Consider the following 15,087-nt stretch of genomic DNA (forward strand, 5'->3'; position numbering starts at 1 on the left):
TCATACTTGTAGACTTCAAATCATCAAAATTCAAAACTTTGAACCAAATTCTAGAGTTAGCGAGAGGGTAGAAAAAAACACAAAGTCAAGAATTAGTCTGATTATGAGGAGCATCTTCCCCAAACACTGCCTTCGTCGTTTGTCAAATTTACCACTCTTCACCTCCCGGTCTGTCATCTTCACCTTCAGCATTCTTTACCTCCACTCTGACCAGTTCCACCTTGAGAATAATTTTGAAGCTGCATTAATGTTCAAAATAAGAACTAACGAGCTGGATTGTCCCCGAACCTGCCTCAGCAGCCTGGTAAAGCACCTACGGAGCATGCAAGTTCCTCCAACAAGGGAGGTTTTCTGATTATTCTTTTCAACAAAAGAGTGAGTAAGATAAAACATAATCAGTGTGAAGGTTCTGGCTACAATATTAACTAAGTGAATATGGAATATTCTAAAAGAAACATTTGGCAATCCAATGTGTATATTCTGTGTACAATATCAACTAAACAAGTATCATGATGGTAAAATATACACACAACAGATGAATGTGACAGGTCTAGCGTATAAAACCAAAGTAATGAATTCACATTAGCCTTACTTAAACTTCAGAATAGCCATGGTAGTTCGTATTGACTTGTTTACATGTTATCCCTTCCAATATAAATTCATTTCATGTTGATGTATTCCATTTGAAATGAATAAAGTTTAGTGTTAAAAAAAATTCATTTAAATATTTATAAAACATTTTAAAACAAAAAAAACAAAAGACACTTATAATATTTCACATTTAACATGGAAATTGAGTAAAATGAAAAATAAAGAACATACGAAAGTAGATTTGTATCAAACAAGCTTACATAATAGACAAAGGAACGCTGATTTGAAATATCTTAAAATATTCTCTTAGCTAACAAATTTGTTCATGAAGTTCACTTTGCCTTCTAATCTTTAGGTCCGAGAGATTTAGCTTCACAATTCAACATTCTAATCTATTTTCCATTTCCAATTAATCTCTAATGTAGACTTTTTTTGTTCCTTCTAAAATACGTACATTCAAATTCTTTTTTCTTTTTAGTACACTAGATAATATCCCGCACAAATACGCGGATTGTTGTATGATAGAATATATTAATTAATTTAAATTTATTTGATAATCATTAAAAAACAAATTAATTTAAATGTCATTAACATTTTTTATACTTTTATTTATTCAAATCATACAATATCAAAATATATAACTTATTTAAAAATAATCATACATATCTCTTAAAGTTATTTGTTTTTATTGTTCAACTTTGATAATAGTTTTCATTGGTTTTTTTGAGCATTTGAGGTAATAAAATATTATTTAATAAAAAAATACTATGTGATTTAAATATATAATTTAAGTTTTTCATATAAACTAACACATAACCTAAACTATTTAATAATTAAAAAAAAGCTAAAATATTTTGAAAGTTAAAAATACATATTTCCTATAAAATCATATGAAGTGCATCAAAGTTTTAAAATACGATTTAAAAAATGTTTTTCTATATTCCCCTTAGTTTAAGATATATTGCTAGGTTTAGTTATAATTTTTAATCCTTGTAATAAAAAGCTAGATAGAAAAAAAAATCAAAAAAAAAATCAATTTGTTTTTTTATATAGAAAAAATCTTTAAAGTACATATTTGAATTAAATAAAAAATGGATCTTTATATAATTATATGTTGAATTAAAAACTGAATATAATGATTATTATTCTAAAATAAATGCATTACAATTTTGTTGGATGTAAGTGAGAGGTAAAAAAAAATTAATTTGATAATTATATTACAAAATTTCCTTCATGAGAACATTTCAAATTTTAAGAATAAAATAAATATATATGAATTTGTAATAACTAATCAAACATCTAAAGTAAAGAATTAAGATGTTTTCTTTAGCTTGATTCCTTATTATAAGATAGTTATAACCAAAATATTATTATGGTCATCAAAATTTTATTATACATATTAGAATACATATGTATTTTAAATCAAAATAATATTTAAAACAAAGAAGAAAAGAAGAAGTACATAAAACAAAGGGTGAGTTACTAGAATATTGCATAAAAGCTTCCTTATTACAAAAGTAACATACAATTGTTTGTTATTACTAGACTAACCCATTGTACCTATACTACCCCTGAAACTAGTGTTGGAAAAAACGTAATTACGGCTAATGCCATTAGAAAAAAAAAAACATTGGAAGTTGGGACTAAGTCTACCGATCCTTTGATGGTAGATTTATACACGTGGACTGATTAAAGGTGTACGTCAGATATTTTTGGTACACTTAGTTGTAGTGCTGGTACACTTTGCCATCGACGTAGATGGTACACTTAGTTGTAGTGTTGGTACACTTATCGGTCGACGTATATGAAATCGATTCGTTAGATTAAGTTGGTAGAGGAATTTCCCTTTGATGATAGACTTTTGTTTTTAGCGCGTGTAGCGGCAAACGTAAAAGGGTGGGAAGATATTTATGGTAGACTAATGGCCTGTTGCGAAATTAGAGAAGGTTTTCCACAAACCCTCCTCAATCCCCGCACAGAACTGGGGCAACAGGTCCTCGCTCATTGTTTCCTGCATCTTATCTCCCTACGGTGGGGGAAAAAGTTGAACCATGATGTACATGAATCATTTAATATTAAGTGCATATAATATGATGATGAGACGAGTCACTTACGAAAACATCCAAAACAACCATTTCAAAGGTGACGATGTTTGCTTCTCTCTTTCTCCACTTGCGGATGATCTTAACATAAACCTTCCAATTAGAACGCCACGTCTGGAGATCGGATAGCCTATCGAAATGCACCATGACTTTGTTGCACTTATGTTTACTTTGTGATGTGATATTTTGGTTTTTGAGAGACGAATACATACTTCACCGGGTGTGTATTTGTCTTCTTATATAAGCAGCGAACAAACACAAATGGATTATCCATATTGTGGCTTTTCAAACGTCGTGACTGCATTCCATACAGATACATCGCATTTAGATAATTAACACGTGTAACTGCCGGTTAAGCGAAGACGATACATCGCATGCACTACTTAATTATGACCCTATAGTCGACGTTATATATTGGCGGAAAATATATTGGTTCATTTAACAAACCAATTCAATGTAAAACTTTATAAAACATCAAGGAATAGTGAATGATGGTTTAACCTCACTAATAAAGGCTGATATATAGTGTAAATGAACCAATAACGTTGAAGAACTGTATAATTTGAATAAAAATATTTAAAGAAAAGCTCAGCCATTGCACTGTTTATAAAAAAAAATTATTTTAAAATAGTTTAGTAGTAGAGGCAAAATCTTCGTTCTTGGTAATAGACGGAAAACTGAGGCCTCAGTTGCGACGGCGCATTCGGATGTCCGATAGGGTTGTTTTACATCCCGAGTTTTTGAATTAAGGTGTTTAGATCTGGGATAAGTACTACAAAACGACACTCCATAGAAGTCGGCGACGGAACATTTAAGGAAGAAGAGATTACAGAGGTTGGGTGAAATCAGAAAAAGGCGACTAGTTTCGATCCCTCTTTCATCACCGGTGTTGAATCAGAAGGTAAGTGTTTCTCTTGACTTCTTACTTTAAATTGGAAGAGAGATTGTTCCCCCAAATTCTATATTAGGTTGGAAGAGTATATAGCAAATACATTTAAGAATCACTTTGAGTAGCCAAGGAGGTGAAATCGATGAATAGTTGTGTATTTGTGGCGGGCAGAGGATAAATAACCCTAATCGTCAACAGAATTGAACTTTGGTAGACATTGGTATTAGGGTTAATTGGTTTAGTGTACGTACATATTAATATGTACGTTACTTCTTGGTGATAGGATGGATCCCGAGGCTGTAGAGATCGTTCCTCAATTGAGCTTGGATCTACCGAGGAGGTTATTTGCTCTTGACCATTACCCTCTCAAAACCAAGATAAATGCGTATTCAAAACTGGAATATCTTTCTACAATATTGAGGGTGCTGAGTGGAACAAAAGAAATGAAAAACTTGTTAGAGTCTCCATTTGGGCAGCTTTTTCGTATCCCTGCTAACAAGATCTCCTTCTCCGGTAAACTAGTTCATGGATTTGTTTGCCGTCAATTGGTGACCAAAAAGCGGCATGAGATGTGGATTGTGTTTGGTGGCAATCCAATCAAGTTTGGATTACAGGAATTTGCAGAGTTGACAGGTCTCGAATGTGGAAATTATCCAAAAAAGAGAGATGTGGAAAGAGCTACAAAAATGGATAAAGGATGTAAGACTGTTTGGGAAGTACTATTCGGGGAAAACATAGAACCAACGATCTCCGAGTTGGTAAAAAGGTTGGAGACTGAGGAAATAGAAACGTGGCAGAAACTAGCTTTAGCGCAATAGGTCGATTTCGACATATTACATAGTAAACCACATGACCTTATCCTTAATGGCTAACGGATTCCTAACACAACTAGCAACTTTATAACCATCCTTGTCTGAATGCTTTATCTGATATAGCCATGACTTGAAACAAAAGACATGTATTTGACGTTATATACAAGACATTTGAAATATAATATAACGCTGATAAACTAGAGACAAAGTATACAAATTGCTAAATTGTGTGTACGAAAAAAATCATATATCAAAATAATTACAAAATTATACAAATTATACAAATTGCTAAATTGTTTCCTCGAATAGATAAATACAAAGACTTCATACTGAACAACAGATATAAATAACAATTTTATCAATACGGTACGCAGATCATACCTCCTCTATTTTTTGTTCGTCATTTCTTAATGTACGAGGTCCTTGCGTATGCGCTCCTCCATCCGTTGTGTTGATAACAACTTTCTTCAATAGTTGAACGTCACTCTCAAAGTTACCCATCCTACTCTCCATACCTTGAAGTTTGAACACAACTTCCGCTATTGCTCTAGAAAACGATATCTGAATATTATCCATTTTTGCCCATAGTGTTTCAACCATAGTAAATAACCTTCCACTACCATCTTCACCCTGCACACCTGAATGCTTATCTCCAGACGCCTTCTCTGCTGAACATTTGTCCCCAACACTTTCTTTCTGCTCCTTCGCATTATTGGGGACATTACGGATGCTGGTTGGGGCTGTTTCAAGGAAATCATCGTCACTTACCCCTGCAACATGTTGCCTCCTCTCCCTCTTCTTCGTATGTTCCCCCTTCCTTTTTTTTACACAATGCCATTCTCTTTCATCCACTTCGCCATTGATCACGTCTAACAGCAGATTATCCAGTTTCTTCTTCAAACCTTCTCCTACACCATACACACAATACTGTCCTGGCTGGATATATGAACTCCAAAGGTTTAGGTACTAAATGCTTCACCTGAAGCTGCATTTCAGATACCATAACTTTTAATAATCTATCTCAAAGAAAAAATGCAGACAAATAATGTATACGTAAATTTAAGGCATACCTCCCCATTATTAAGGAGTTTGCTCCCGGATATGAAGGCTTCGATATCCTTCCCTGGCCTCCCTCCTCTCCACCTCAACAGAGGCAAAATCTACACCTTCTCTTACATTCCCGTAGCTAGCCCCCGGCACCTTGACGCTCTCAAATACCCATATCAGCAATACATGGACACTTCCATGGAGGGTATAAGCATTGTTAGGTAACCCAAGAACTTTGATGGAATCAACTAAACTCTTGAATCCAACCCTACCCCATTGAAAACTCTCAAATGCTTCTTCATTCAACGCCCTTTTAGCGTATTCCAGAGGTATCCGACTGTTCCTTGATAAACCAAGCACTCCAACATGAACAAGATACAACCGAACAATCTGCGTCTTCATTTCATCAGACCACCCGCGGCAGCTTCTCAAACCCTCAACTAGCTCCTCCCAGTTGGGTCCATTAAAAGCTTTCACCTTTAAAGCCGCCCATAAAGGTGTATGATCGACTTCAAACTCTGTTTCATCAATCTTCTCACAATTCAAACCACTAATTTGTTCATATTCATATAGAGAGAACCTCAGCGGCTTTCCTCCAACCAAAAACCATACCTCCAATGGAATGTTTATTGCCAATTGATTGGACAATAGATAATGGATGGTCTTCCCACAAAACAGGTAGTCAGATTCGGCTAGATCCAATAGAACTCCCAGCTGCGAATTCTTTCTTATTTTGTCATACACCTCATCACCAACAAAGCCTTTCAAACCAGCAAGATTGGACAAACTACAATCGTGGTGCATGCTTCTCATCGGCAGTGGAAAATTACCAACCCCATACAACCTACTTGGATACCTCTTGCTTGGCCCCATATCTACGACAGAAGCTTTAGTTTAGTTATTAATTCAATATCAAAAAACATTTGTTGCTTAGATTAGCAACGAAGCAACATGAAGTCACACAAATATCTTCCGAAAAACAGAGCTCAACAACATACAGAAAACTAACATGAATTTCGTCAGAAATTACCTTCCACAATATACAATAGAGACTAAACCACGATATAGAAATTTACCTAGTAACCACATGTAAACCACATGACCTTATCTCAGAGCAATAGGTCAATATACAAGGCCTACTATGTAATACTCGAAATCTTAGAAAACAGTAAGCAATAGAGACTAAACCACGATATAGAAATTTACCTCAGAGCAAATCGCTATATTTCCCTCCTCCTCTACTTCAAACCACCTCGCCGTCAACTCGCCGTCAGTGGTCCTCCAGCCAAACGTCCTCCACACAGATTCTTTTCACGCCGCAAGCTATCTAAAAATAGCTGATCTCAACCCAACTATCGTAAGACAAACAACACAAAGATTGAAGGGATCGACTTAGGTTTATGATCTTTTTATTTTCCCCTGTTAAGATCTTCGGTTTAAAAGAGAATGGCATAAAACGTAATAAAACACACAACTCAGATATAGAAGTAATTTGCAAACTTTTATGTGTTATTCTAGTAAGACAGAAATCTCAACGTGTTAGTCTAGTAATAAACCTACTTTTATGCAATATTCTAGGTAATTTCCCGAAAACAAAGAAACAATAAAATTCAAAACAATGTAAAATATATAGTAAACAAAAAATATAATCAAACTTTTATTTGGGTTTTCAACCTATGCAAAAATATTATACAAAAACAAAGAAAATATTTAGGATTTGGGATATGGTGAAGGAGGATGTGAGAATGATTATTTATAGGATAAAACATTTCTAAAATAATTAAATTAGAAGAGTTACAATTATAATTAATAGTGTGTTTAAATGAAAATGAATGGAGGATAAAAAGTCAATTCACAATTGATATAATTTCAGTTACAATTTAGTAGTAAAGAATGAATTTAAAGTATGTATTAATGTATATAATTAAATGTGTTGTTTAATTAAAAATAAATATTAAATTTAGAAAAATTAAATGTCAAATGGACCAATAAGAAGAGAGTGAAACATTTGAAATATGAGGCCATGATGGTTAATGAGTTATAGTGAGATATGTGTCTTTCTTTTAGTAGATAATACTGAAATCGAAAAAAGATAACTATTTGAGAGTTACAAAAGTGTAATTCAGTGCATATTAAATTATTAATACATTTTTAACATGTTCTATTATATTCAATTAAATTCATTGAGAACACTACTATGATATTATTATGGGAGTTACAAACAAATTTTTATACTTTTCCAACTCCTAAAATTAAAACCCATTTAATTAAAAATGAGTGTTGGTGAGTCCATAATTTGATTCAAAGTATAAGATGTTGCACATTGATTGTTTAAAAGGAATAAGAACATCTAATTCTCAAATAAACTTGATTTTTTGGTTAAAACCAACATATATGAATTTAAATTTAACTATGGAAATTTAAAAAATAAATAAGAATAGATTAGAAAGGTAAGAAATATAAAAGAAATATTTTATTTTTATATAAATAAAATAAGAATTGAAAACAATGATAAATATATATAATACTTTCTAAATTAACATGTAGAATCAAACTCTTACAACACATATGAGATATAACAACATTTGATATTGGTGGGAGAGGAGGAGAGAATGATTTACTTATAAGATGATAATCCAAATTAGATAATGGAGATGAATCTTTAAAAAAACAACAATGTAAAATATATATCATGTAGTCTCTAAAATTTAAATTTAGCATTAAAATTTTACAATGATATTTCAATTGGGCTTTTTGTAACCCATACAACAAAAATAAGAAATCGAAAAAAAAAAAAAATATGTTTTGAGATATTGTGGAAGAGAATGAGAGAAGTGGGAGAGAATGAAAGAATATGAAAATGAGAAAGTAAAATAATGTCAATATGAGAGAACGAGAGAATGAGAGAATACGTATTTATAGGATAAGAATTGATGGAAGTTACATTTAGAATTATGGAAATTATAATTATAATTTATTGTGTTTAAATAAAATTGAGTGGTGGAATATGAGTAATGCATAATTTATTTTATTTTCAGTTATAATTTTATCTTAACTAGGATGTCGGTCCGTGCATTATCGCACGGGAAAGTGAAAACTTGAAATGATTAACATTGTTAATTTCACATTTCGAAGTGAATTTTTTTTGGTAATTTTTTAACTGTATAATATAAAAGTCATAAATAATGACTAAGATGAATTAACCAAATTAGTTAAATAAAATATTTGTTATATATATAAAAATGAAAAATCGATTCAGTGACATAAGAGAGTAATGTTAAAGATATGTAAATCTAGGTTTACTGAATCATACTCAGATAATCAATTTTAAAAGATATTCACATAGAATAAAATTTAAATCATTATTCTATCAAAATTTATAAAAAATAATAAGAGAATCAGGGAGAAAGAGCTCATAGCTGCAACTGCAACCAACCAAAATTAATTACCTAAATTAATACTTGAAAGAGATGATCAATACAATTAGATGGAAAACGACACCGAACAAAAGTTAGATGAATGAATCAATAAATAAAACAATCCAAATTTTTTAACAAAGATGAGTAAATTAATGTTGATTAATAAATTGAAAGAAAATAATACTCTGAATTTTTAAATTTGGAGGTATTAAACAATAGTCAAATAACAAAAACTCTTTTCAAGGTCCATAAATATATATATATATATAAACAAAGAGGTGTGGAACAAAAATGTGCGAAAATTAACAAATGTGAACAATGAAAGCTGGGAGTACGACGAAGAAACACAATTATTAGATCAAAATAGTGCAACTTTTAAAATCATTAACAAATCTAAACAGTTAGATGAGATAATAAAAATAATCTCATATGTTTTATTTAAATTGACCCCTAAAAGTGAGTTTGCTATAATATATAAACATATAAATCTATGATTTTATTTATTAACTTGTAAGTTTAAAAAATACTCAGAAAATAATAAATTTGAAACTTGTTTTTGTATTCCATAAAAGTTTATATATAATAAACAAAGAGGTGTAAAATATAAAGGTGTAAAACATAGATGTGTGAAAAAAAATGTGAAAAAATTAATAGGTGTAATTTTTAAAAGAAGGGGGTAAAACGAAGAGATGCAAAAATATGAAAATATAGACGTGTGAAACAAAAAGATGCAAAAACTAACAAGTGCAAACATTGAAATCAAGGGGTACCACGAAGAAACACAATTGTTGGATCAAAATACTGCAACTTTATATAAACAAAGAGGTGTAAAACAAAAAGGTGTGAAAAATAACGGGTGTCTACATGAAAAGTTGGGGGTGCGACGAAAAAACACAATTGTTGGATCGAGTCTTTGAAACTTTTGAGATCATTAACAAAGAGTGAGATCATTAATAATACTTAAATAACAAAAACTCTTTTCCAAATCCATACAAATATGTATATATATATATATATAAACAAAAAGGTATGAAAACAAAAAGGTGTGAAACAAAGGTGTGAAACAAAAAAGTGCGAAAACTAACAAGTGCAACCATTGAAAGCTATGGGTACGACGAAGAAACACAATTGTTGGATCAAAACATTGCAAATTTATATAAACAAAGAGGTGTAAAACAAAAGGGTGTGAAAACTAACAGGTGCCATCATAGAAAACTGGAGGTGCAACAAAGACACATAATTGTTGGACCGAAACTTTGCAACTTTTGAGATCATTAACAAAGGGTGAGATCATTAATCATACTCAAAGAACAAAAACTCTATTAAAATTCCATAAAAATCTATATATATATATATATATATAAAGAGTATGAAAACAAAGAGGTGTGAAACAAAAAGGTGTGAAACAAAAACGTGCGAAAACTAACAAGTGCAACCATTGAAAGCTAGGGATACAACGAAGAAACACAATTGTTAGATCAAACCATTACAACTTTATATAAACAAAGAGGTGTAAAACAAAAGGGTGTGAAAACTAACGGATGCCAACATAGAAAGCTGGGGGTGCAACGAAGAAACACAATTGTTGGACCAAAACTTTGCAACTTTGAGATCATTAACAAAGGGTGAGATCATTAATAATACTCAAAGAACAAAAACTCTTTTCAAAGTCCATAAAAATCTGTATATATATATATATATATAAATAAAAAGTGTGAAAACAAAGAGGTGTGAAAACAAAGAGGTGTGAAACAAAAAGGTGTGAAACAAAAAGGTGCGAAAACTAACAAGTGCAACTATTGAAAGCTAGGGGTACGATGAAGAAACACAATTGTTGGATCAAAGCATTGCAACTTTATATAAAAAAAGAGGTGTAAAACAAAAGAGTGTGAAAACTAACGGGTGCCAACATACAAAGCTGGAGGTACAACGAAGAAACACAATTGTTGGATCGAAACTTTGCAACTTTTGAGATTATTAACAAAGAGTGAGATTATTAATCATACTCAAAGAACAACAACTCTTTTCAAAGTCCATAAAAATCTGTATATATATAAAAACAAAAAGTGTGAAAACAAAGAGGTGTGAAACAAAAAGGTGCAAAAAAAAAAAAAAAAACACAACAAAAAGGTGCAAAAACTAACAAGTGCAACCATTGAAAGCTAGGGATACAATGAAGAAACACAATTGTTGGATCAAAACATTACAACTTTATATAAACAAAGAGGTGTAAAATAAAAGGGTGTGAATACTAACGGGTGCCAACATGAAAAGCTCGGGGTGCAACGAAGAAACACAATTGTTGGACCAAAACTTTGCAACTTTGAGATTATTAACAAAGCTGTGGGTGCAACGAAGAAACACAAGTCTCAATGTGCAGATTTTATTTTTTGACTTTCTGGAAAAACCAAAACCAAGATACGAGAGGCATGATGATATGCAGTGATGCTAGAGCTACGGATAAACCAAATTTTTTAACAAACATGGTATAATTATAATTTTGTATATGTTCTTATTTAACATATTTATTTTTTCTAACAAACATGATATAAATGTTAAATTTGTAGAAAAAATAACAAAAAATAAAATCTGCACATTGAGAATCAAAAACATTAGCCATGCAAAAAATATGGCACACGTACTTAATAACATTAGCCATGCAAAAACATGAAAACCAAAAAGGCTAAAAATTTTGAAGAGACTCAAAGTTAACAAAACTAAGATTAATGTATGAACTAGACTAAATTGGTGATAACTTGTCCTGTGGGAAGGTTGTTAAAGGGTGGGGACCAGGGTTCGAGGAACGCCTGGCGCACCAATAACCTACTGTGGATTTGGATGAATAGTTCCATTTGCCCAGTGAGGGGTTAGGATCGATGCCCTGCAGGGCCAGCTTCGGGCCTATGGGGGCAAGCTAGCGGTGGGCTAGTGGGGTCAACGGGACGGGTTATCACATTAATAGTGTCGACTAACAGTAATAATAATCTAACCGAGAAACACTACATGTCATTCGCAGCAAAAATATTAAATTACCTTGAATTAGAGATTGATGCTTGAAAGTTAAAAAAACACATCAATAATACAATTCTTTAGTACTCAGAAAACAATTTTTCGAAACTTGGTGTGAAATGTAAAGTTGTAAAAATTAATAGATGTGAAACATGAATGTACAACAAAGAGGTGTAACACATAGAGGTGTGAAATTAAAAGGATGTGATTTTTGAAACCAGGAGGTACAACAAAGAGATGCAAAGACTAAGAGGTGTGATTTTTGAAAGATAGGGGTGCGACGAAAAGACACAATTAATAATTTTAAACCATTGGATTAAAACTGGAACTAATCTCATCCGTTGGATTAAAAGTTGACACAAAAAAGTGGGTTTACTATTATATATAGATGTGTGAGTTAAATGTTTTGTATTAATTGGGTCTTAAATATTGTTTAAAGCAATTAAATAATTAGAAAACAAATTAAAAAAATATAAAATATTAAATAAAGATCAACCAATAAGGAGAGACCAAAACCTTACTTTTATGTATACTAGGTGCTTCTCCATGCAACGCATGGGTTGTGGTGTAGTTGACACTTTCTTGTTTTTTTTTTGGTCTTCTTCGTTTTCTCTTTTGTATTATTTTGTTTTAATTAGGCATATACGGGCTTTGCCGTCACTTTTATTTATACACTATATGTTTATACCATTTCGTTCAGATGTGTATAATTGTGGCGTTTACTTTTTATGAATTATGAAGATGTTGTTTCTTGCTTTTGAGGATCCAATCTTATCATTGACTGATATTGTTTCCAATACATTTATTGTATTATAGATTTTCTAATTAACTGCTTATGTAAACCCTTCATACGTTGATGTTGCAATAATAAGTTATTTTTAAAAAATATCTTCTGTGTAAGTGATTATGTTTGTATGCCCATGTTTTGATCTAATATCAATAAGATCGTTTCTGTTTTTCTTTAGTTGACTTTGAAACGAATATTGAGTTAAGCAAATAATGGGTCGAATTATGGTGTTAGTAAGGAATATAAATTCTTATGTATATATATTGTATATATGTGACTATAAATTTAGCTAACTGAAAAATTATGTAATATTTAAATACAATCTTGAACATATATATATATATATATTTTTATTTGTGGGAGGAATGTATGAAATTATTGGATAGAAGTTATTTTTGAGTTAAATGATCTTTAATGTCTTTAAAGTGAGTTAAATATTAATAAATTTTAATATGTGTCTTGACTTTTTTAAAAAGGAATACCAAGTGTTTCCTTCCAAATTTGAAGTGATATAGCATTTTAGTTTTCTTATATGATTTTATGAACTTCAATGTAAAAGTTTTTCAAAGTACTAAGTACACTCACTGATTGAATTATAAAATTTGGAGAAATGTTTATTTCGTTTAATCATCTGCTCTTTTAAGTAAATTAAATAAGTATGTTGTTATTCCTACAAATAGGACAATATATATTATAGTTTAACCATGTAGTTAAGCAATGAAAATGGAACTTGTGATTGCAAGACAAAATACTTATATGTTACACATTGATCGTTTAAAAATGAATAGAAACATCTAATTCTCAAATAAAGTTGATTGTTTTGTTAAAACCAACATATGTGAATTTAAATTTAACTATGCAAATTTAAAAAATAAATATGAATAGATTAGAAAGGCAAGAAATATAAAAGAAATATTTTTTATATAAATAAAATAAAAATTGAAAACAATGTTAAATATATATAATACTTTCTACATTAAAATATAGAATCAAACTCTTACAAGTTACAACACATATGAGATATAACAACATTTGATATTGGTAGGAGAGGAGGAGAGAATGTTTACTATAAGATGGTAATCCAAATTAGATAATGGAGATGAATCTTTAAAAAATAGAACAATGTAATATTTATATATATATATATATAATACTTTCTAAATTAAAATATAGAATCAAACTCTTACAACACATATGAGATATAACAACATTTGATATTGGTGGGAGAGGAAGAGAGAATGATTACTTATAAGATAATAATACAAATTAGACAAAGGAGATAAATCTTTTAAAATAAGAACAATGTAAAATATATATCATGTAGTCTCTAAAATTATAATTTAGCATTAACAATTTACAATGATATTTCATTTTTTTTTTACAACCCATACAACAAAAATAAGAAATCAAAAATAACAAAAAAAAACGAAAAATGATTTGAGGAATTGTAGAAGAGAATGAGAGAATGTGAAAATGAGATAGTAAAAGAATGTCAGTATGAGAGAATGATAAATTGAGAGAATGCTTATTTATATGATAAGAAATGATGGAAGTTACATTTAGAACTATGGAGTTACAATAGTAATTTATTGTGTTTGAATAAAATTAAATGGTAGAATATGATTAATGCATAATTTATTTTATTTTCAGTTATAGTAGAATGAGAAATATATTATAAACAATAATTTTACATGAGAAATATATTAATTTAGCCAACCAAAATAAATAAAAAATATTAAAATTTAACCAAAAATAATTTCTCTTGAAAGATAATAAGTTAGTAGGAGGAATGAATTAATGTACAATTATTGGATAGAAGTTACATTTGAGTTAAATGGAGTTACATGTCTTTAATTATAAATAAATATTTTAATTTTTTATAACCTAAAATAAAAGGAATACCAAGTGGCTGAATCAAAATTTACATGATTTGGTTGTTTGTTGATATAAACTCAACACTTACACATAATATTTCAAAATAAAAAATATTACTTTTTAAGTGACAAACTAAATTAGTTTTCTTATAAAATTATATGAATTCTTCAATCTCAATAATTTTTAAAATCCCAAGGATAACTTATATTTTTTTGGTTTTCACTCATCAATTTAATTTATAGTGCTAGATTTCATACTAATGGTTTCATCTTTAAAGAATTTAGTGAAATGATATTTTTAAAATTATATTTTATTTTTATATTTAAGTTCCAGTTGAATATGTTTTATTTTTTGGATCATTTTTTATTTTGATTAAAGACACAAAAAACCAATTGTTTAATTATGTTCTTTTTGTTTTCAAAAACCTCAAATCATAAAATATATATATATATATATTATATTGATCTCTGTAGATTTAACAATTGGATCACAAAACAAAATAGTGTTTATAAATGGATAAATGGATAATTATATTGATCTTTAAATATTATATTGA

General features: G+C 30.0%; 1 protein-coding gene across 1 annotated transcript; it reads right to left on the reverse strand.

Annotated features, from left to right (window-relative positions):
• Positions 1-5,474: 5,474 nt before the first annotated feature.
• On the reverse strand, positions 5,475-6,314 carry LOC147939073 (uncharacterized). Its single transcript, XM_087465850.1, has 2 exons — positions 6,054-6,314; positions 5,475-5,972 (listed from the first exon to the last, which is right to left on the reverse strand). The coding sequence occupies exons 1-2, from the start codon at positions 6,312-6,314 to the stop codon at positions 5,475-5,477; spliced, it is 759 nt and encodes a 252-aa protein (XP_087321976.1).
• Between the last annotated feature and the right edge of the window lie 8,773 nt (positions 6,315-15,087).

This window comes from Camelina sativa, chromosome 9 (genome assembly GCF_030686135.1).
Source record: "Camelina sativa cultivar CO46 ecotype springtype chromosome 9, ASM3068613v1".
NCBI classification, from domain to species: Eukaryota; Viridiplantae; Streptophyta; class Magnoliopsida; order Brassicales; family Brassicaceae; genus Camelina; species Camelina sativa.